The sequence below is a fragment of the Oncorhynchus mykiss genome, chromosome 14 (assembly GCF_057628025.1).
Source record: "Oncorhynchus mykiss isolate SJ-2025 chromosome 14, ASM5762802v1, whole genome shotgun sequence".
Taxonomy (NCBI): Eukaryota; Metazoa; Chordata; class Actinopteri; order Salmoniformes; family Salmonidae; genus Oncorhynchus; species Oncorhynchus mykiss.
In genome coordinates, this window is record NC_143035.1 from 20,761,937 (window position 1) to 20,786,579 (window position 24,643).

At 42.3% G+C, this 24,643-nt stretch overlaps 1 protein-coding gene across 14 annotated transcripts in view; it reads left to right on the top strand.

Moving 5' to 3' along the window:
• The window catches only part of elf1 (E74 like ETS transcription factor 1), an 80,169-nt gene that overhangs the window by 46,945 nt on the left and 8,581 nt on the right, over positions 1-24,643 (top strand). For 5 of the 14 annotated variants that reach the window (XM_090198566.1, XM_090198567.1, XM_090198565.1 and 2 more), the window contains 4 exons: positions 8,633-9,026; positions 20,740-20,911; positions 21,102-21,206; positions 21,703-21,858. In XM_090198566.1, the coding sequence (XP_090054692.1) occupies positions 8,955-9,026; positions 20,740-20,911; positions 21,102-21,206; positions 21,703-21,858 (505 nt within the window). In that variant the 5' untranslated portion in view covers positions 8,633-8,954. Of the gene's footprint in view, positions 1-8,632; positions 9,027-20,739; positions 20,912-21,098; positions 21,207-21,702; positions 21,859-24,643 lie in introns of all 14 variants that reach the window. The other 9 variants (XM_021561490.3, XM_090198561.1, XM_021561489.3 and 6 more) reach the window with 3 other exon arrangements.

The following is a 24,643-nucleotide window of genomic DNA, read 5'->3' on the forward strand; positions in this document are numbered from 1 at the left end:
TTCTAAGTCAGGTGAACAGAAGGACTTGAGTTCCTGTATGTTGTTATGATCACACCACGTCTCGTTAATCATAAGGCATACCCCCCCGCCCCTCTTCTTGCTTCTGTCGGCGCGATGCGTGAAGAAACCAGCTGGCTGCACCGACTCCGTTAGCATCTCTCGAGTGAGCCATGTTTCCGTGAAGCAAAGAACGTTACAGTCTCTGATGTCTCTCTGGAATGCTACCTTTGCTCGGATTTCATCAACCTTGTTGTCAAGAGACTGGACATTGGCGTGTAGTATGACCGCTTCGTTTGCCCCTTTTACGGCCTCGTTGTTTTGGTTCGCCGGCTGGGATCTGATCCATTGTCCGGGGCGGAAGGCAAAACACAGGATCCGCTTCGGGAGAGACACATTCCTGGTCGTAATGATGATGAGTTGACGTTGCTCTTATATTCAATAGTTCCTCCCGACTGTATGTAATGAAATCTAAGATTACCTGGGGTACCAATGTAAGAAATAACACGTAAAAAAAACAAAATACTGCATAGTTTCCTAGGAACGCGAAGCGAGGCGTCCATCTCTGTCGGCGCCGGAAGTAGAATGAATTATGCCCACTCTCTTGTCTATCCTCTCCATCCACCCTGAAATGCCAGTGATAGTCAGTTTCCCCGCTATCACCAAGCAGGAAAGAACTCCACACTCTCCCTGTCTTCCCTCTAACTTTCTCCCCTTTCCACCCCAAAAGCGCTCATTAGATCAGGAGCTATTCTGAGACTCTTGAGCTGACAGCATTGAGGCCATGATCTTACACTCTCAATACAGGGCTAGTGAGTGTTAGAGCAAGCAGCACCACCCATAATACTACCGCCCATCACATAGTTATACCAGAACCATCGGAGCATTCTCCAACCACCCTATAACAACGTCACCTCTTTTGAACATTGAACATCTCACATTTTGTAATTCGAGCAAGTAACCGGGGTCGATAAGAATAGTTTGTTCTTGGTCGGTTTTCTTGTTTCCCACAATGTTTGCGTGGTTGCCACATGCAGGCTGACTCATTGCCTAGTCATTCAATTGACTTAAATTACCTCCTTTCATGGTCAACAATGAGCTCAGCTGTGGAGAGCGAAGAGGAGGGAAGCATGGCCTGCTGGGAGCTGTGCGTTTGTTACACGGGTGTATTACATTTCGTGAAACGTTCAGAACATTGCAGATAGAAAGGTAGGCCTAACAAGTTGAGCCTATGCTACCCACTGAGCACAGACTGCAGTTCAATGTTTTATATACATTTGATTGAGTTGTCAACTAACGTGAATTCAAAACAAAATCATTTAGGTAAAAATTTACGTTGATTACTTTTTGCAAATCCAGTCAGTTTTCCAAGTTGATTCAACATCATCAGATAGATTTTTTGGGGTCGAAATGACATGAAAACAACATTGATTCCAACCAGTTTTTGCCCAGTGGGTAATCTCTATTTCACCTAACAGACAGTCATATCCACTGTTTTTTGCCCAGTGGGTAATCTCTATTCCACATAACAGACAGTCATATCCACTGTTTTTTGCCCAGTGGGTAATCTCTATTCCACATAACAGATAGTCATATCAACTGTTTTTTGCCCAGTTGGTAATCTCTATTCCACCTGACAGACAGTCATATCTGTTCTACACAATACAACGCTCTGTAACATCGCTCCCTTTTGAACAGACCCCAGGCCTCTAATTGGTTGTTATTGCGACTGCTAGTTACTTTGGGAGAGGGAGAGCAGTCTTCTGCTGTCTGTTCTCAGCTAGCTCCTCCTCCTCCTACAGTACATAGAGCTGAGAATACGCTACAACAGATAGCCATGTTTGAGGGAGGGAGTGTGTGGAGCAAGTCAACCATCAGTCACGTGACGTGAGCCACAGTGGAGTGGTAATTACTTCTACTAACTCCTGCAGTCTGAGGCTGGTCTAGAGTGGCCCCACCCAGCCTAAAGTCACACTGCTTTATTTGCTCTGTGGAGGCTTGTGAAATTGAGGAACACTTTAACAGAGCAAGAGAGCATTCCTCCCTTCTGTTTTGCTTTGCTTGTTTCTCCTCTCCTCTGGCTGAGAGTGATCTCAGCCTCCCTCTGCCTGTGCAGACAAGGCAGCTGTTGTCATGTGCTCTGGGATACTGTGCAGGTCTCTCTAATGACTGACTGTAGTATCTCTGTCTGCCCTCAGCACTGGGCCACCCAAATCAATGATTCAGTAACAGGAGGGATATAGAGTACACGCATGTGCGCACACACACTCTCACACACACACTCTCACACATTGACATTGTTCACATTTAACCCATCATATAGAAAAGCCAGGCCCTTCCACCTTGATATTTCTATTGATCTGATAACAGGCGTTTGGCTAGCATCAGATAACCCACTTGTGATTGGACGGTGCGAATGATTCATTCAGTCACAAGCTTATCTCTAAACTCTCGGACTAAGATAACATAATAGTTTGGTTGATTCATGGCACTTTCAAATTCTAACAGACAGTCATGGTGGATGGCATGCTGAATAGGAGAAAAGGGAAATTGAACAGAGAAGTGAGACAGGATTGTAGGGGTCATATCATATTCTGGCATCTCTAAAAGGGACAGTTAATTTAAAAATCTAAATTTCTCAAGGCCCGTATTCACAAAACACTCATACATTTCATACACTCATACACTCCAGTCACCCACATCATAAGACTGTTCTCTCTGCTAGCGCACGGCAGCGGTACCGGAGTGCCAAGTCTAGGTCCAAAAGGCTCCTTAACAGCTTCTACCCCCAAGCCATAAGACTGCTGAACAATTCATCAGATTGCCACCCAGACTAGAGGTCAACCGATTAATCGGCATGGCCGATTAATTATGGATGATTTCAATTTTTCATAACAATCGGTAATCAGCATTTTTGGACGCCGATTACATTGCAATCCACGAGGAGACTGCGTGGCAGGCTGACCACCTGTTACTCGAGTGCAGCAAGGAGCCAAGATAAGTTGCTAGCTAGCATTAAATGTATCTTATAAAAAAACAATCAATCTTAACATAATCACTAGTTAACTACACATGGTTGATGATATTACTAGTTTAACTAGCTTACTAGCTTATAGTTGCATATAATCAATGCGGTGCCTGCTAATTTATCATCGAATCACAGCCCACTTCGCCAAACGTGTAATGATTTAACAAGAACGCATTCGTGAAAAAAGCACAATAGTTGCACCAATGTACCTAACCATAAAAATCAATGCCTTTCTTAAAATCAATTCACAAGTCTATTTTTTTAAACCTGCATATTTAGTTAAGAGAAATTCATGTTAGCAGGCAATATTAACTAGGGAAATGGTGTCACTTCTCTTGCATTCAGTGTTTTATTTTTATGTATTTTTTTTTTTACCTTTATTTAACTAGGCAAGTCAGTTAAGAACAAATTCTTATTTTCAATGACGGCCTAGGAACAGTGGGTTAACTGCCTGTTCAGGGGCAGAACGACAGATTTTTACCTTGTCAGCTCGGGGATTTGAACTGGCAACCTTTTGGTTACTAGTCCAACTCTCTAACCCACTGGTAAGTGTTCATCCTTTTAATAAACTGAACTGAACACTAAATACAAAGTAACAAAAGAGAACAAATGAAACAGCTCCGTCAGGTGCAACAGACACAAACAGAAAACAATCACCCACAACTCAAAAGTGAAACCCGGCTACCTAAGTATGGTTCTCAATCAGGGACAACGATTGACAGCTACCTCTAATTGAGAACCATACCAGGCCAAACACAGAAATCCCAAATCATAGAAAAAAGAACATAGACAACCCCCCCAACTCACGCCCTGACCATACTAAACAAAGACATAACAAAAGAACTAAGGTCAGAACGTGACATCTATGATTTGATAGAGCAGTCTGACTGAGCGGTGGTAGGCAGCAGTAGGCTCGTAAGCATTCATTCAAACAGCACTTTCCTACGTTTGCCAGCAGCTCTTTCGCACAGCGCTGTTTATGACTTCAAGCCTATCAACTCCCGAGATTAGGCTGGCAATACTATAGTGCCTATAAGAACATCCAATAGTAAAATATACAGTGCCTTGCGAAAGTATTCGGCCCCTTGAACTTTGCAACCTTTTGCCACATTTCAGGCTTCAAACATAAAGATATAAAACTGTATTTTTTTGTGAAGAATCAACAACAAGTGGGACACAATCATGAAGTGGAACGACATTTATTGGATATTTCAAACTTTTTTAACAAATCAAAAACTGAAAAATTGGGCGTGCAAAATTATTCAGCCCCCTTAAGTTAATACTTTGTAGCGCCACCTTTTGCTGCGATTACAGCTGTAAGTCGCTTGGGGTATGTCTCTAACAGTTTTGCAGATCGAGAAACTGAAATTTTTTCCCATTCCTCCTTGCAAAACAGCTCGAGCTCAGTGAGGTTGGATGGAGAGCATTTGTGAACAGCAGTTTTCAGTTCTTTCCTCAGATTCTCGATTGGATTCAGGTCTGAACTTTGACTTGGCCATTCTAACACCTGGATATGTTTATTTTTGAACCATTCCATTGTAGATTTTGCTTTATGTTTTGGATCATTGTCTTGTTGGAAGACAAATCTCCGTCCCAGTCTCAGGTCTTTTGCAGACTCCATCAGGTTTTCTTCCAGAATGGTCCTGTATTTGGCTCCATCCATCTTCCCATCAATTTTAACCATCTTCCCTGTCCCTGCTGAAGAAAAGCAGGCCCAAACCATGATGCTGCCACCACCATGTTTGACAGTGGGGATGGTGTGTTCAGCTGTGTTGCTTTTACTCCAAACATAATGTTTTGCATTGTTGCCAAAAAGTTAAATTTTGGTTTCATCTGACCAGAGCACCTTCTTCCACATGTTTGGTGTGTCTCCCAGGTGGCTTGTGGCAAACTTTAAACGACACTTTTTATGGATATCTTTAAGAAATGGCTTTCTTCTTGCCACTCTTCCATAAAGGCCAGATTTGTGCAATATACGACTGATGGTTGTCCTATGGACAGAGTCTCCCACCTCAGCTGTAGAGCTCTGCAGTTCATCCAGAGTGATCATGGGCCTCTTGGCTGCATCTCTGATCAGTCTTCTCCTTGTATGAGCTGAAAGTTTAGAGGGACGGCCAGGTCTTGGTAGATTTGCAGTGGTCTGATACTCCTTCCATTTCAATATTGTCGCTTGCACAGTGCTCCTTGGGATGTTTAAAGCTTGGGAAATCTTTTTGTATCCAAATCCGGCTTTAAACTTCTTCACAACAGTATCTCGGACCTGCCTGGTGTGTTCCTTGTTCTTCATGATGCTCTCTGCGCTTTTAACGGACCTCTGAGACTATCACACCCAGTGCAGGTGCATTTATACGGAGACTTGATTACACACAGGTGGATTGTATTTATCATCATTAGTCATTTAGGTCAACATTGGATCATTCAGAGATCCTCACTGAACTTCTGGAGAGAGTTTGCTGCACTGAAAGTAAAGGGGCTGAATAATTTTGCACGCCCAATTTTTCAGTTTTTGATTTGTTAAAAAAGTTTGAAATATCCAATAAATGTCGTTCCACTTCATGATTGTGTCCCACTTGTTGTTGATTCTTCATAAAAAAATACAGTTTTATATCTTTATGTTTGAAGCCTGAAATGTGGCAAAAGGTCGCAAAGTTCAAGGGGGACGAATACTTTCGCAAGGCACTGTATATGAAATACAAATGGTAGGGAGAGACATAATCCAATAAATTCCTATAATAACTACAACCTAAAACTTCTTACCTGGGAATATTGAAGACTCATGTTAAAAGGAGCCACCAGCTTTCATATGTTCTGAGCAAGGAACTTTAAATGTTAGCTTTTTTACATGGCACATGTTACACTTTTACCTACTTCTCCAACACTGTGTTTTTGCATTATTTAAACCAACATGTTTAATTTATCTGAGACTAAATTGATTTTATTTATGTATTATATTAAGTTAAAATAAGTGTTCATTCAGTATTGTTGTAATTGTCATTATTACAAATTTATGTATATAAAAATCGGCTGATTTAATCGGTATCAGCTTTTTTTGGTCTTCCAATCATAATCATCATAATCAAAAATCATAATCGGTCGACCTCTAACCCAGACTATTTACATTGACCCCCCCCCCCCCCCCCTGTATTTATAATGCTGCTACTCGCTGTTTATTATCTATGCATAGTTCCTTTATAAATTACCTCGACTAACCTGTACCCCCCCTGTACCCCCGTTATTGTTATTTTGTAATTTTATTTACTATAGTTTATTTAATAAATATTTTCTTAACTCTATTTCTTGAACTGCATTATTGGTTAAGGGCTTGTAAGTAAGCATTTCACAGTAAGGTCCACACCTGTTGTATTCGGCGCATGTGACAAATCAAATTTGATTTGATTTACATTTTAAGCGATTGATTTTGACTTTGAAGTGAACTGTCCCTTTAAGTCTAGAAGGGAGCATTGGAGTTGGGCAGTACCAATGATGTCATAGACTGTATCCTGCATAGAATGAAATGTGCCTAAAATAAATATACTTTATCTCTATGCAGCCAGGACTGGGCTCCCATATGAACATGACCTGTAGATGCCTACGTTCTTCACTGGGCTCCCATATGAACTTGACCTGTAGATGTTTACATTGTTCCCAGAGAAGCAGAGAGAGGAGATTCTGCCTAGTCCAGGTTTATGTGTGCTGTCTGCTCCGTGTGTGGTCCCTATCCTGTCTCACTGCTTTTTGCGCAGAGTCACCTAGCAGACCGAGCTGTCAGAGTTGTCACTGTGCCCACTGAGAGGGGTTAATGTGGTGCCTGGAATGGAAGCACCCCCCCATTTACCCACACCAGGAGGTCCATTCCCCTAGGAGGGGGCAAGTGTCCCCTCACCCCCTTGTCCCATTATTCCTTTCCACTCCCCCTTTCTCTCATCTGAGCTTTATGTTATGAGCAGACTGGGAAGAAACAAGCAACTTTTAATCACAAAGTTGGGAAACGAACACTGGGTATGTACATAGTCAATGGTAGGCTTCGATGGGACTCCTATGGTAGGTACATATATAGCTTGTCTCTTGGCAGTAGTACTGTAGACTACTTTATCACTGACCTCAACCCAGAGTCTCTTAGAGCGTTCAGTCATGAGGCATCAAAGCCAAAGGAACTGAATAATATTAAGAAATGCTACAGTATTCCTCTCCTCTCCTAATTTGAACCCCACACATCTTCCCTCTCTCACCCCCCCCCCCCCCCCCCCCCCCCTTTTCACCACCCTCTCAGAGACACAATTGGACCAGGAATGCACTTGGTCAGACATTTCAAGGCAAACAGGCCCCACCCTGCAACAGTAGAGAAAGAAAGGGAGGGGGGGGGGGGTTCAATGTAAATAGTCTGGGTTAGAGGTCGACCGATTATGATTATGAGGTCGACCACTTCTGAGTTTATGTAAAAACGTTGGCTTCTGTCATGATTCCTGAAATCATGTTTGTTATCCGTCATGAGATTCTGTAACCTGATCTAAGTACATGAAATGGTTGTAGAATTGAACAGTAATATGTTTGTCATTGTGCGAAGGAAATGTGTTTTCCAGACAGCAGAAACACACCCAACACATTTTGGGAAAAGCACAGGGTCTAACGCAGTGCAACGCCCCCTATTATGTAGGGGTTATTCTCTAGGGGTTATTCTCTAGGGGTTATTATGTAGGGATTGTTATGTAGGGGTTGTTATGTAGGGATTGTTATTTAGGGGTTATTATTTAGGGGTTAAGTGCCTTGCTCAAGGACACAACAGTGCTGGATGGTAGTTATGATCTGACACCAGCAGAAATGGTGGTCGTGACACTTTACATAATGTTGAACATCGCACTGGTATAACCTATAGGAGACAGGCAGATATAATCACACACATTTAACATTAATATAGGTACTCATCAAGGAGACAGGCAGCTATAATCACACACAGTTTCAAGGGAGTGCAAGAGTGACAATGTGAAGCCGGGTGATGCATGTATTGGAAAGCATGGTGCATTTTTCAGTCTGCTCAGTGCTACTCTTGATTGTACTTTGGAAGACTGTGAGAGGACCTGTTAAGCAGGCAGGCGGTTGGGGCCCTTTTGAGCCAAGCAGGCAGGCGGTTGGGGCCCTCTGAGCCAAGCAGGCAGGCGGTTGGGGCCCTCTGAGCCAAGCAGGCAGGCGGTTGGGGCCCTCTGAGCCAAGCAGGCAGGCGGTTGGGGCCCTCTGAGCCAAGCAGGCAGGCGGTTGGGGCCCTCTGAGCCATGCAGGCAGGCGGTTGGGGCCCTCTGAGCCAAGCAGGCAGGCGGTTGGGGCCCTCTGAGCCACGCAGGCAGGCGGTTGGGGCCCTCTGAGCCAAGCAGGCAGGCGGTTGGGGCCCTCTGAGCCAACAAGGAACCAAGGATCTGAATGATCCACTGAAACCAGCAGTCTTGTCATGGGAGCAAGCAGAGAGTCAGGCCCATGGCTGTCTCCTAGATCCTTTTCACACTTTGGTGCTGACCCGAACAGTACTGTGCTGGCTGGGATATTTTTCTTACACACACACACACTTGGCTCCTAATGACTGTTTACTGACATGTTCCTCTCTCTCCTCTCTCTCAGGCAGGCATAGATGCTCCAGACGCAGCAGGCCCCAGGAAGAGGCTGCCTCCATCCATCTGTGCGGCTCTTCTCTGATTCCTGGGTCTCTCATTCTCACTTTGCACCACACCTTAACAGGGACCACAGAGAAAAGAAACAAGAGTGAGGAGGCCACTGGATATTCTCAAGAAGGGAAGCCATTTTGTTTTGACCCTCAGTATCACGGACCTCTCAACCTTTGGTTCAATCTGGTGGTTTCCTTGTGATTGGACACTCCCTAGAGGGGTAGGAAATCACCCTCCCCGTCTGTCCGTCTGCGTCCTACCTTCGGACCTCCATCACTATGGCGACCTCGGTGCAGCCCAACGAGTTGGTGTTTGAGTTCGCTAGCAATGGGATGGATGAGATAAACCAGGTACCTATCATTACATTGGGGTTTAGTAGTAGTCGATATCAGTAGTGTTATCATGATGTACCACTACCAACAATATAGAAAACTTCAAGATGGAATTTGCAGTAGGGGGAAACGGCACCACTGGCCACCTCACCACCATTGTTATAGTTTTTGCTGCTGAGCTGAGGTGCATCGCGCAACATGGTAAAAAAAAACTTGCACTACATATTGTGCTCTTCTAACACGCGTGCAATCATGTCTGAGGGGGAAAAACGGTGTTCGTTGTTTGCAGTAACTTTGTTGTTGTAATATCGCATCGGATGTGCCTGATTCACCATGAAGGATTCCTGCACGTTACTCTAAGTAACATAATACACATTTATTTTTGGACTGTCTTTTTTTTACATTTATGAATGTGTTATTCAGTGCATTTCTATGGGCTATAGAAGTAAAGGCCAAATTCAATATTTTTTCTACTAATTGTAAATGTAAAGGGGTATAACATTTTAAAATCAAATAGCTAAATGATCCATGGTATGATCATCTTGAAATAATTCCATATGTTCACTTAGTATGGAGAGATGGAGAGAAGGAGTGGAGTATGAAGGGATGGCAAGGAGAGGGCTGGGATATGGAGTGTGGGCTGTTGGGAGGACAGAGTCGGAAAGTGTGAGAGACCTGGAGTTGTGACTCTTTTAGTGTGCGTGGGAGGAGAGGGTTGGTCTTTGCCAAGACCCAGTCAATTTACAGCACAAAATGTACGGTTTGTATGTGTAAGTGCACTTCAGTGCCCAGGTGTGTTTATCTTACCTCCACATCTTTGTCTGAATTCTGTGGAACAGGTTTGTGTGTGTGTGTGCCTGATGTTTGTGCCGTGTGTGTGTGTCTGCGTTTTGTATTTGTGTAGATGTGGATGGATGAGTTGTCGCTGGATACTCTTGCCTGAATGTCCTGGTTCATGCCTAACCAGACATACCTGTTGTGTGGAAATAACACAGGCCTCCTCTAGGGTTTCTCCCTGCTCAGAGGATTACATTGCCTGTCCACCTGGTAGCTTGAAAAAAGCTCTTAAACTTAACTTATATATATTTAGTGCTAACACTAATGAAGGTGTCCATTTTGTTTTTGCCGGAGCTAGCTAGTCTGAAGGATTTATCTTTCCATATGGGGGCTGTTGGAATCGGAGAAAGCCACAGCTAGCCTAGCTTGCTGGACAGTAATGACTAGCCTTCTTATATTGGATTTCACAGTCAATAAGTAGCTCCCTGAATCAGAGCCACAGTGTAATGATTTCATAATGATGTTTAGCTCAGTTTAGTGTCTGAAAGCTGCTATTAGAGTTCTATGGCAGCCTGCTATTAGAGTTCTATGGCAGCCTGCTATTAGAGTTCTATGGCAGCCTGCTATTAGAGTTATATGGCAGCTTGCTGTGAGAGTTCTATGGCAGCCTGCTATGAGAGTTCTACGGCAGCCTGCTAGTAGAGTTCTATGGCAGCCTGCTAGTAGAGTTATATGGCAGCCTGCTGTGGTCATACACTTACATTATTTACACCCACTCTCGCATTTAACTGAACAGTCATTCAAGTACAGAACTCCATAAGGTCTAGTCTCTCAAAAACACACCCCGTTTTAATTATTTCAGTTATCTGTGGTGTGGCAATGTTTGCCATTCACTTCCTCTATCAGCCCCATTAGGGGATGTTGAAAATAGGTAGGTGGGGCTAACAACGGCGTCATAGGCAGGTAAAGCAGAACCGAGTTGATTATAGGGGAACCTCTCACACACAGGGGCTTGCTTTCATAGCCGAAACTGGGAACTTGGAGATGAAAATCACCTAGTGATCGTTATCTCTCTGGTTTCCCTAGAGGCAGCCATTATGGCTCTTGTGTAATTCGTTCTAAATTACATACTCTGTTTTACACCTTTAATTAGCTTAGAGTGTCTCTTGACTCCTTTTGTTCAACATGATACTGGTCCACCATGTTTTCGTGATACCGGGCCGCCATGCTTTCATGATACTGGGCCTCCATGCTTTCATGGTACTGGGCCGCCATGTTTTCATGGTACTGGGCTGCCACGTTTTCATGGTACTGGGCCATCACGCCTTCATGGTACTGGGTCTCCACACTTTCATGGTACTGGGCCGCCACGTTTTCATGGTACTAGGCCGTTTCTTTTTCTTGATACTGGGCGGCCATGTTTTCATGGTACTGGGCCACTATGTTTTCATGATACCGGGCCGTCTCTTTTTCTTAATACTGGGCGGCCATGTTTTGATACTGGGCCGCCATGTTTTCATGGTACTGGGTCGCCACGTTTTCATGGAACTGGACGGCCACACTTTCATGGTACTGGGTCGCCACGGCTTCATGGTACTGTAATAATGACAATTACAACAATACTGAATTAACACTTATTTTAACTTAATATAATACATCAATATAATCAATTTAGTCTCAAGTAGATAATGAAACATGTTCAATTTGATTTAAATAATGCAAAAACAAAGTGTTGGAGAAGAACGTAAGTGCAATATGTGCTATGTAAGAAAGCTAACGTTTCAGTTCCTTGCTCAGAACATGAGAACAAATTAAAGCTGGTGGTTCCTTTTAACATGAGTCTTCAATATTCCCAGGTAAGAAGTTTTAGGTTGTAGTTATTATAGGACTATTTCCCTCTATACCATTTGTATTTCATTAACCTTTGACTATTGGATGTTCTTATAGGAACTTTAGTATTGCCAGTGTAACAGTATAGCCTCCGTCCCTCTCCTCGCTCCTCCCTGGGCTCGAACCAGCAACACAAGGACAACAGCCACCACATCGAAGCAGCGTTACCCATGCAGAGCAAGGGGAACAACCACTCCAAGGCTCAGAGCGAGTGAAGTTTGAAACGCTGTTAACGCTCACTAACTAGTCAGCCATTTCACTTCGGTCACACCAGCCTCATCTCGGGAGTTGATAGGTTTGAAGTCATAAACTGCGCAATGCTTGATGCACAAGGAAGAGCTGCTGGCAAAATGCACGAAAGTGCTGTTTGAATGAATGTTTACTCGCCTGCTTCTGCCTACCACCGCTCAGTCAGATACTTAGATACTTGTATGCTTGTATGCTCAGTCAGATTATATGCAACACAGGACACATTAGATAATATCTAGTAATATCATCAACCATGTGTAGTTAACTAGTGATTATGATTGATTGTTTTTTTAAAGATAAGTTTAATGCTAGCTAGCAACTTACCTTGGCTTTCTGCATTTGCGTAACAGGCAATCTCCTTGTGGAGTGCAACGAGAGAGAGGTAGGTCGTTATTGCGTTGGACTAGTTAACTGTAAGTTTGCAAGATTGGATCCCCCGAGCTGACAGGGTGAAAATCTGTCTTTCTGCCCCTGAACGAAGCAGTTAACCCACCGTTCCTAGGCCGTCATTAAAAATAAGAATGTGTTCTTAACTGACTTGTCTAGTTAAATAAAGATTGAATAAAGGTGTAAAAAAAAAATTAAAAAAAAGGTAAATGGGTGCCCAAAAATACAGATTTCCGATTGTTATGAAAACTTTAAATCGGCCCTAATTAATCGGCCATTCCGATTAATCGGTCGACCTCTAGTTTAAACTACTTTATTGGAGTCCACCTGTGGTCAACTCAGTTGACGGGACATGATTTGGAAGGGCACACACCTGTCTATATAAGGTCCCACAGTTGACAATGCATGTCAGAACCAAACCAAGCCATGAGGTCGAAGGAATTGTCTGTAGAGCTCCGAGACAGGATTGTGTCAAGCCACAGATCTGGGGAAGGGTACCAAAACATTTCTGCAGCATTGAAGGTGGCCTCCATCATTCTTAATAACCTCTTGGGGATAGGCGGGATGCAAATGTCTCAACTGGCCAATTGCCAGGGAAAATGCAGAGCGCCAGATTCAAATAAAATACTAAATGCAATAAGTTTGGAACCACCAAGACTCTTCCTAGAGCTGTCCACCCGGCCAAACTGAGCAATTGGGGGAAAATGGCCTTGGTCAGGGAGGTGACCAAGAACCCGATGGTCACTCTGACAGAGCTCCAGAGTTCCTCTGTGGAGATGTGAGAACCTTCCAGAAGGACAACCATCTCTGCAGCATTCCACCAATCAGGCCTTTATGGTAGAGTGGCCAGACAGAAGCCACTCCTCAGTAAAAGGCCCACTTGGAGTTTGCTAAAAGGCACCTAAAGGACTCTCAGACCATGAGAAACAAGATTCTCTGGTCTGATGAAACCAAGATTGTACTCTTTGGCCTGAATGTCAAGTGTCACGTCTGGAGGAAAGCTGGCACCATCCCTACAGTGAAGCATGGTGGCAGCATCATGCTGTGGGGATGTTTTTCAGTAGCAGGGACTGGGAGACTTGTCAGGATCGAGAGAGAGATGAACAGAGCAAAGTACAAAGAGATCCTTGATGAAAATCTGATCCAGAGCGCTCAGAATCTCAGACTGGGGTGAAGGTTCACCTTCAAATAAGACAATGACCCTAAGCACATAGCCAACACAACACAGGAGTGGCTTCGGGACAAGCCTCTGAATGGCCTTAAATGGCCCAGCCAGAGCCCGGACTTGAACCCGATCAAACATCTCTGGAGAGACCTGAAAATAGCTGTGCAGGGACGCTCCCTGTCCAACCTGACAGAGCTTGAGAGGATCTGCAGAGAAGAATGGGAGAAACTCCCCAAATACAGGTGGTCCAAGCTTGTAGTGTCTTACCCAAGAAGACTAGAGGCTGTAATCGCTGCCAATGGTGATTCAACAAAGTACTGAGTGAAGGGTCTTATGTAAATGTGATTTTACAGTTGTAATTTTTTTATACATTTGCAAAAATGTTTTTACTTTGTCATTATGGGGTATTGTGTGTAGATTGATGAGGGGAAAATAATTTAATTAATTTTAGAATAAGGCTGTAACATAATAAAATGTGGAACAAGTGAAGGGGTCTGAATAATTCTGAATGCACTGTATGCACAAAAGCTATCTCGCTGGCTAACTATTTGATCCTGCTTTGTGACAAACCCTCCAGGTGCAACTGAGCCCCATTATGTCAAAACAACAACAGTAGACAGACACAGACATCTTCTGCCCGTCAGCAGATTCTGTGTGGGATTCGGTCTGTCATGGTCTGGTCTTGCTATGGAGGGGAGACAGTGTGGGGTTTAATACACTGCAGTGAACTCAGCAGACTCACTGGTGCTCTCTCACATCAGTGAACCCAGATGGGACTCCCTACTGACTGAGATGCTACTATAGTCTGAGACCATTACGTCAATGACATTTCATCTTTTATAGTCAAGCGCACACAACAACAGCATCCTTTATTTTATACTTCCCAAGTGGTCTCGTGGCCAACTGTTGATCGTTAGTGCTGACATCATGGAAAATAATTTAGCATGGACTCTGTCTGTGAAGTTACTAGAACAGTCGCTGAACTCATAGCTATGTTTACATAGTTTAATTGTATGGTAATGACCCATAGAGGATTAATGATTCAACATAATGCAGTTGTGTGTGGCATTGTGCTGTTAGTGTACTGTTAGTTATCTGGTTAAAGTGTAGCATTGAGTGGATGTAGCCTTGGACTCCCTAGTCCCTCCGTGGGCTCAAGGCTCAAAGCTTAGACACCTGGAGTTCCCGGGGTTCAACCACAACAATGGAAACTTGTGCTTTAGAGGAGAGAGAGAAAGAGAAAGAGAGAGAGACCATAGAAATATAATTACTAAAATGGACAAGAATTACCAAAAAAGCAGAACGCTTATAATGTTCCACAACATAACAAAGACTATCTCAAGGGATTGGAAAGGTAAAGTCCTACAACTCTGCACGTTGTTAGGCTATTCCATTAAAACCATTTTGGAAGTTTAAGTCAAAATGTTGTTACTGCCTTTCAGTATGGCTAAGTATTTGGCCACTAATTGTTTTCTAATGATTGAGAACTTGCATGAACTGTTTGGGCAGGACAAAGCATCATAGATCATATGATAATCAGGCAATGAGCTGTAGTCTGCTGCCATCTCTTGGTTATTTTCAGAAACTGACACTGAATTCATTTGTTTCTTCTGGCTATGAGTGTAATCAGGCTATAATACTTTGCACCATTTCATTAGAGCATTTTTGTTTGTTTGATATTTAGAATAGCTTAAACTGAAGTAAAATACCTGCAAGCTAGGAGTCCTGCCTGCTTTCAAGCCGGGACTGGAGCTTTTAGGGCATGGGCCATGCCACAAATTCTGTGCCTTTTGAGATTTGTGACTTGGTGAAAAAAAACACTTGATTTTATCTAATTTTAACATTCTGTCATAAAGAGCACATGTTCAACCTAATAAAATACATATTCCCATTTCATAGTAAGTGCCTATTTAGTGCCAAATAAAGTAACAGGGTTGACGATGTCATCTTAAATCAGCCATGAATCACCTTGTGACAGGGGGAATGGAAGGTTGTTGTGTGCAGCAGGGATGGGCAATGGAATGCAAGCTGAAGCTTCACAATAAAAAAATTACATTTCCACCACAAAACACCAGAAAATGTACAAATAGAGTAGAACCAGCTCACCTGCTTTTACACCATGATTTGGCTATTAGATGTTCAATATTTATTTTGAAAATAGTATTTAAAAGGGAATATTTTCATCATATTAAAAACGAGAGTTCAGTTCATGTAGCAAGGTTAACCTTAAAATGAGAGACAAAAGAAAACTTTAAATGAATCACTAATCACATTAAATAAATAATAATCTTTAGAAATGATACAATGATGATAAAAATGTGGAGACATTCTGGGGTTAAGTGGGTTAAAATTCCTGGAAGTCACAGAAGTGCATGGAGGGACATTTTGGCACTTAAGTCTTTATTCATATACATTTATTTTTATTTGATTCATTGAATTCTCAATGTGGTCTGTATTGAAGGGCACATTACTGAATATAACATGCTTTTCAATATTTGTGCACAATTTATACTTAAGATATCAAAGGGACGCAAAATACACTCATTTCGTGGAACCACCCACGTAATGGGAAAAAAACAACAATCATGTTATGGTACTGTTGAAGACAGCAAAATAACTGTGCTGAAGGAAAATACAACTGTTTGTTTACTCCACAAGGACCTCAAACAATGAGAAATGAGAGAAGCTTGTTGTGTCCACATGTCCTGTCTGGATAACTGCCACATGTCCTGTCAGTATAACTGCCATGTCACATGGGTAGGCCAACTGTAGACAGTGTTTCCCCTACCATTGTATAGGGCGATATGTATTTAAATAGACCCTGGATGTTTGCATGCAACCTGCCTGGAAAATAAGCTAGGAGAAACACTGGTAGAAGCGGTCAGTGTTCAAAGGGTTGCCAGGTGGGCTTGGTTGCCATACGCTACAGTTTCTTACACACTGAGCATACCAAACATTAAGAACACCTCCCTAATATTTAGTTGCTCCCCCCCATTTGCCCTCAGAACAGCCTCAATTCGTTAAGGCATGGACTCTACAAGGTGTCGAAAGCTATCCACAGGGATGCTGGGCCGTGTTGACTCCAATGAGTCCCACAGTTGGGCTCCCGAGTGGCGCAGCGGTCTAAGGCGTTGCATCTCAGTGCTAGAGGCGTCACTACAGACCCTGGTTTGATCCCGGGCTGTATCACAACTGGCCGTGATCGGGAGACCCATAGGGCGGCGCACAATTGACCCAGCGTCGTCCGGGTTGGGGGAGGGTTTGGCCAGGGTAGGCCGTCATTGTAAAATAAGAATTTGTTCTTAACTGACTTGTCAAGTTAAATAAAGGTTAAATAAAATAAAAAAGTTGGCTGGATGTCCTTTGGGTGTTGGACCATTCTTGATACACACGGGAAACTATTGAGCATGAAAAACCCAGCAGCATTGCAGTCCTTGACACAAACCGGCGCGCCTGTCACCTAGTACCATACCACATTCAAAGGCACTTAAATATTTTGTCTTGCTGATTCACACTCTGAATGGCACACATGCACAATCCATTTCTCAATTGTCTCAAGGCTTAAAAATCCTTCTTTAACCTGTCTCCTCCCCTTCATCTACATGAATTGAAGTGGATTTAACAAGTTACATCAATAAGGGATCATAGCATTCACCTGGTCAGTCTATGTCGTGGAAAGAGCAGGTGTTCTTAATGTTTTTTTATACTCAAGTGTACTCAGTTTGGCCAGAGCTCTGGTAATTTCCTCTTCCCATGTTCAGAAATGTTGTGCTGGAAATGGGGGAGCGTGTCTGGAATCCCCAGCAAAAAGACACAGGTATGAGGTATGAAAGGAGTGAATGGGTTGACAGTGTTCAGGAGATATGAAAGGAGTGAATGGGTTGACAGTGTTCATGAGGTATGATACTGTAGAAGTGAATGGGTTAACAGTGTTAATTTATTTAATTATATATATTTTTAAATTTCACCTTTATTTAACCATGTAGACCAGTTGAGAACAAGTTCTCATTTACAACTGCGACCTGGCCTAGATAAAAAAAAAAAGTTACACATGGGATAAACAAACGTACAGTCAATAACACAATAGAAAGTATGGGTAAACAGTGTGTGCAAATGTAGTATGATTAGGGAGGTAAGGCAATAAATAGGCCATAGTGGCGAAATAATTACAATTGAGCAATTAAAAACTGGAGTGATAGATGTGCAGAAGATGAATGTGCAAGTAGAGATACTGAGTTGCAAAGGAGCAAAAAATAAATAACAATATGGGGATGAGGTAGTTGGGTGGGCTATTTACAGATGGGCTGTGTACAGGTGCAATGATCGGTAAGCTGCTCTGACAGCTGATGCTTAAAGTCAGTGAGGGGGATATGAGACTCCAGCTTGAGTGATTTTTGCAATTCGTTCCAGTCATTGGCAGCAGAGAACTGGAAGAAAAGGCGGCCAAAGTAGGAGTTGGCTTTGGGGATGACCAGTGTAGGGATGATTTGTAGGGATCCAGATTTTGGATTTTGGTGAAGGAGAAGCAGGGCGGGGCTTGGGCAAGTTGCTGCAGGGGGTGCTGAGCTGTTGGCCATGGTAGCCAGGTGGAAAGCATGGCCAGCCATAGAAAAATGCTTATTGAAATGATCGATTATCATAGATTTATCGGCGGTAACAGTGTTTCCTAGCCTCAGTGCAGTGGGCAGCTGGGAGGAGGTGCTCTTATTCTCCATGGACTTTACAGTGTCCCCAAACGTTTTGGAATTAGTGCTACAGGATGCAAATTTATTTTTGAAAAAGCTAGCCTTAGCTTTCCTAACTGACTGAGTATATTGGTTCCTAACTTCCCTGAAAAGTTGCATATCGCGGGGGCTATTCGATGCTAATGCAGAAGCCACAGGAAGTTTTTGTGCTGGTCAAGGGCAGTCAAGTCTGGGATGAACCAAGGGCTAAATCTGTTCTTAGTTCTACATTTTTTGAATGGGGCATGCTTATTTAAGATGGTGAGGAAGGCACTTTTAAAGAGCAACCAGGCATCCTCTACTGACGGGATGAGGTCAATATCCTTCCAGGACACCCGGGCCAGGTCATGGTCGTTTGACCTCAAACCCATTACGCACGCAGGCAATGAGGCAGTGATCACTGAGATCCTGCTTGAAGACAGAGGTGTATTTAGAGGGCAGGTTGGTCAGGATGATATCTAAGAGGGGGGTGCCCATGGTTACGGATTTAGGGTTGTACCTGGTAGGTTCCTTGATAATTTGTGTGAGATTGAGGGCATCTAGCTTAAATTGTAGGACATCCGGGGTGTTAAGCATGTCCCAGTTTAGGTCACCTAACAGTTAGAACTCTGAAGATAGATGGGGGGGCAATCAATTCACATATGGTGGGGGCTGAAGGTGGTCTATAAGAAGCGGGAACGATGAGAGACTTGTTTCTGGAAAGGTGGATTTTTAGAAGTAGAAACTCATTGTTGGGCACAGATCTGGATAGTAATGACAGAACTCTGCGGGCTATCTCTGCAGTAGATTGCAACTATGCCCCCTTTGGCAGTTCTATCTTGTCGGAAGATGTTGTAGTTACGGATGAAAATTTCAGGATTTGGTGGACTTCCTAAGCCATGATTCAGACACGGCTAGGACATCAGGGTTGGTGGAGTGTGCTAAAGCAGTGAATAAAACAAACTTAGGGAGGAGGCTTTTGATGTTAACGTGCATGAAACCAAGGTTTTTACGGTTACAGAAGTCAACAAATGAGAGCGCCTGGGGAATGGGAGTGGTGCTGGGGGCTGCAGGGCCTGGGTTAACCTCTACATCACCAGAGGAACAGAGGATAAGTAGGATAAGTAGGATAAGGGTACGGCTAAAGGGTATAAGAACTGGTCGTATAGTGCGTTCGGAACAGAGATTAAAAGGAGCAGATTTCTGAGTGTCGGAAGAATAGATTCAAGGCATAATGTACAGACAACGGTATGGTAGGATGTGAGTACAGTGGAGGTAAACCTAGGCATTGATTGAGTGACGATGAGAGAGGTTTTGTTTCTAGAGGCACCAGTTAAGCCAGGTGAGGTCACCACATGTGTGGGGGGTGGAAAGAAAAGGGCTTGCTAAGGCATATTGAGCAGGGCTGGGGGCTCTATAGTGAAATAAGACAATAATCACTAACCAAAACAGCAATAGACAAGGCATATTGACATTAGGGAGAGGCATGTGTAGCCGAGTGATCATAGGGTCCAATGAGTAGCACTAGATGAGTCAGGGAGCCAATTCAGTAGTCGCTACTATGCTAGGTGAGCTGGAGACACAGCGATTCAGTGCGCTAGCGGGCCAGGGATAGCAGATGAGCCTCAGGTGACGTCGCAATGGAAGAACCTGTTGAATCCACCTCGGATGGTTACGTCGGTAGACCAGTCGTGATGGATTGGTGGGGCTCCGTGTCGGCAGTAAAAGGTCCAGTCCAATTGACAAAAGAGGTATTGTAGTCCAAGAATTGGCTGGTGGACCTCTTTGGCTAGCCAGGAGATGGGCCTAGCTCAGGGCTAGCTCCAGGCTAACTGGTGCTTGTTTCGGGACAGAGACGTTAGCCAGGAGTAGCCACTCGGATAGCAGATAGCTAGCTGCGATGATTCGGTGTAATGGTTCAGAGCTTGCGGTTGGAATCCGGAGATGTGGTAGGGAAAAAGCATTCTGATATTCTTTAAAAATATATATGTAGCGTTATTACCAGCAGTTTTTAAATTCTTGTTAGGATGAGGCCATGTTGGTCACATGAGAAATGTGGGTTTATGTAGATATGTCTAGCTCTTGCTCTCTCTGTCTGTCTGTCTGTCTGTCTGTCTGTCTGTCTGTCTGTCTGTCTGTCTGTCTGTGTCTGTCTGTTTTTCTGTTTTTCTCTGTCTCTCTCTCTTTCTCTCTGTGTAAGTAGTTCATTTTGTTCAGCTGCATGGGGATCAAGCCAATGTGTGAGATATACCAGAGCAACTGTAAAGCACAGTGTATAAGTCTACATTAACTTTACAAAGGCTGTAGTACTTAAAGGATAACGCCTGTGGTCTAACGCCTGTGGTCTAACGTCTGTGGACTAACGACTGTGATCTAACGTCTGTGGTCTAACGCCTGTGGTCTAACGTCTGTGGACTAACGACTGTGGTCTGTGGTCTAACGTCTGTGGTCTAACGTCTGTGGTCTAAAGTCTGTGGACTAACGACTGTGGTCTGTGGTCTAACGTCTGTGGTCTAACAACTGTGGTCTCTGTCTTCTGTTGGCCTCTCTGTGTGTCCAGCTGGATGATCCGTCCGTGTTCCCAGCAGTCATCGTGGAACAGGTGCCCGCTGCTGACCTCATGCAGGTCTACTCGGGCATGGAGTCGGACGAGGTGACCAACGGCATTATGGTGGACAACACTGTACATGTGATGGAGGAGCCCATTATGGTCGGAGACGTGGGCCTCTCAGGTGAGGGGGAGGAGGGCATGATATGCATGCATGCCTAGGGGGTAGGAGCTAGGAGTTGATTCCGGACAGGGCCTGGTACTATCTAAATTACCTAGAATTCACCCTTATTGATTGTAATATCCTTTCAAGTTTGTCTCTAAAGCTGTCTGTTTCTTGTTCTGATGACAATCCCTGTCTGATTGGCCAGTAGAAAGGACGGTATCGGGTACAGAGGATAACATGGAGACCAATGAGGCTGCGGCAGCCCTTCTTAACATGGAGTCACCAAACAACATTCTGGATGAGAAACGCATGAGTACGAATTCTGTTCTGTTGTTGCTACTCTCTAGGAGGTTAGGGGAAGGAGTATTTTTTGTAATGTTGGTACCACATGTGTATTAACTGAATCCAACTTCTACCCCAGAGCATTTATCTTGTGGGTTTTATTTTATCTGACCTAGTATTGATTCCGTGTTCTTTTCAAGATTCTATTCTGGATTTTCAATTTCTTTACCTTTGATATCGAATACTGCATTGTTGAGGAAGAGCTTGTAAAGAAGCATTTTACCATACCGTTTACACACGTTTTATCCTGTGGAGGTGATAATTACATTTTGATTTGATTTATCACTTTGTTAAAACCTGCACATTTTTGATGAAGGTATGCAGTTTAATTTGTATGCGGTTTCATTTGTAGTATTTCCACTAACTCCTGTCATTATCTCTGACTGTTGCTTTAGTTCAGTCTCACAATAATATTACAGAACTAGGAGTCATATTGAGTGTACTACTGTTTTCTCTTGTTGTTGTAGTTCATACGTACGGGACCATGTTGGAGTCTGACTACACCTACATCCACCTGCGGCCGGAGCCCAACGGCTGCATGGATGTATCGCTGGACGATGAAACATCCTCCATGGACGAGATCCCTCAGAAGAGCGTGTCCAAACCACAGAGGAAAACCAAAAGTACTGCAGGGGTTCTACTGGAATCTAGGGAGCAGTGTTACAAAACATGATTTAGGCTTGTTTTTAATCTTCTATATGAAGATGTTCCACTTACTCTCATGTTTCGAAGAGATATGCTTTTAAGAGTTACACAGGAGTACCTTGGAAAATATATTTGCCTATAGCCTTATTAACCATAGCTTATAGCCTTATTAACCATAGTTTATAGCCTTATTAACCATAGCTTATAGCCTTATTAACCACCGTTTATAGCCTTATTAACCACCGTTTATAGCCTTATTAACCACCGTTTATAGCCTTATTAACCATAGCTTATAGCCTAATTAACCATAGCGTATAGCCTTAATAGCCATAGCTTATAGCCTTATTAACCACAGTTTATAGCCTTATTAACCATAGCTTACAGCATTATTAACTATAGTTTATAGCCTTATTAACCATAGTTTATAGCCTTATTAACCATAGCTTAAAGCCTTATTAACCATAGCTTAAAGCCTTATTAACCATAGCTTATAGCCTTATTAACCATAGCTTATAGCCTTATTAACCATAGCTTAAAGCCTTATTAACCATAGCTTACAGCCTTATTAACCATAGCTTATAGCCTTATTAACCATAGCTTAAAGCCTTATTAACCATAGCTTATAGCCTTATTAACCATAGCTTATAGCCTTATTAACCATAGCTTATAGCCTTATTAACCATAGCTTATAGCCTTAGTAACCATAGCTTACAGCCTTATTAACCATAGCTTATAGCCTTATTAACCATAGCTTATAGCCTTATTAACCATAGCTTATAGCCTTATTAACCACCGTTTATAGCCTTATTAACCATAGCTTATAGCCTAATTAACCATAGTGTATAGCCTTAATAACCATAGCTTATAGCCTTATTAACCACAGTTTATAGCCTTATTAACCATAGCTTACAGCATTATTAACTATAGTTTATAGCCTTATTAACCATAGTTTATAGCCTTATTAACCATAGCTTATAGCCTTATTAAACATAGCTTATAGCCTTATTAACCGTAGTTTACAGCCTAATTAACCATAGCTTATAGCCTTATTTACCATAGCTTATAGCCTTATTAACCATAGCTTATAGCCTTATTAACCATAGCTTATAGCCTTATTAACCATAGTTTAAAGCCTTATTAACCATAGCTTCTAGCCTTATTAACCATAGCTTAAAGCCTTATTAACCATAGCTTAAAGCCTTATTAACCATAGCTTACAGCCTTATTAACCATAGCTTACAGCCTTATTAACCATAGCTTATAGCCTTATTAACCATAGCTTAAAGCCTTATTAACCATAGCTTATAGCCTTATTAACCATAGCTTATAGCCTTATTAACCATAGCTTACAGCCTTATTAACCATAGCTTATAGCCTTATTAACCACCGTTTATAGCCTTATTAACCACCGTTTATAGCCTTATTAACCATAGCTTATAGCCTAATTAACCATAGCGTATAGCCTTAATAGCCATAGCTTATAGCCTTATTAACCACAGTTTATAGCCTTATTAACCATAGCTTACAGCATTATTAACTATAGTTTATAGCCTTATTAACCATAGTTTATAGCCTTATTAACCATAGCTTAAAGCCTTATTAACCATAGCTTAAAGCCTTATTAACCATAGCTTACAGCCTTATTAACCATAGCTTATAGCCTTATTAACCATAGCTTAAAGCCTTATTAACCATAGCTTATAGCCTTATTAACCATAGCTTATAGCCTTATTAACCATAGCTTATAGCCTTATTAACCATAGCTTATAGCTTTAGTAACCATAGCTTACAGCCTTATTAACCATAGCTTATAGCCTTATAACCATAGCTTATAGCCTTATTAACCATAGCTTATAGCCTTATTAACCACCGTTTATAGCCTTATTAACCATAGCTTATAGCCTAATTAACCATAGTGTATAGCCTTAATAACCATAGCTTATAGCCTTATTAACCACAGTTTATAGCCTTATTAACCATAGCTTACAGCATTATTAACTATAGTTTATAGCCTTATTAACCATAGCTTATAGCCTTATTAACCATAGCTTATAGCCTTATTAACCATAGCTTATAGCTTTAGTAACCATAGCTTACAGCCTTATTAACCATAGCTTATAGCCTTATAACCATAGCTTATAGCCTTATTAACCATAGCTTATAGCCTTATTAACCACCGTTTATAGCCTTATTAACCATAGCTTATAGCCTAATTAACCATAGTGTATAGCCTTAATAACCATAGCTTATAGCCTTATTAACCACAGTTTATAGCCTTATTAACCATAGCTTACAGCATTATTAACTATAGTTTATAGCCTTATTAACCATAGCTTACAGCATTATTAACTATAGTTTATAGCCTTATTAACCATAGTTTATAGCCTTATTAACCATAGCTTATAGCCTTATTAAACATAGCTTATAGCCTTATTAACCGTAGTTTACAGCCTAATTAACCATAGCTTATAGCCTTATTTACCATAGCTTATAGCCTTATTAACCATAGCTTATAGCCTTATTAACCATAGCTTATAGCCTTATTAACCATAGTTTAAAGCCTTATTAACCATAGCTTCTAGCCTTATTAACCATAGCTTAAAGCCTTATTAACCATAGCTTAAAGCCTTATTAACCATAGCTTACAGCCTTATTAACCATAGCTTACAGCCTTATTAACCATAGCTTATAGCCTTATTAACCATAGCTTAAAGCCTTATTAACCATAGCTTATAGCCTTATTAACCATAGTTTTAAGCCTTA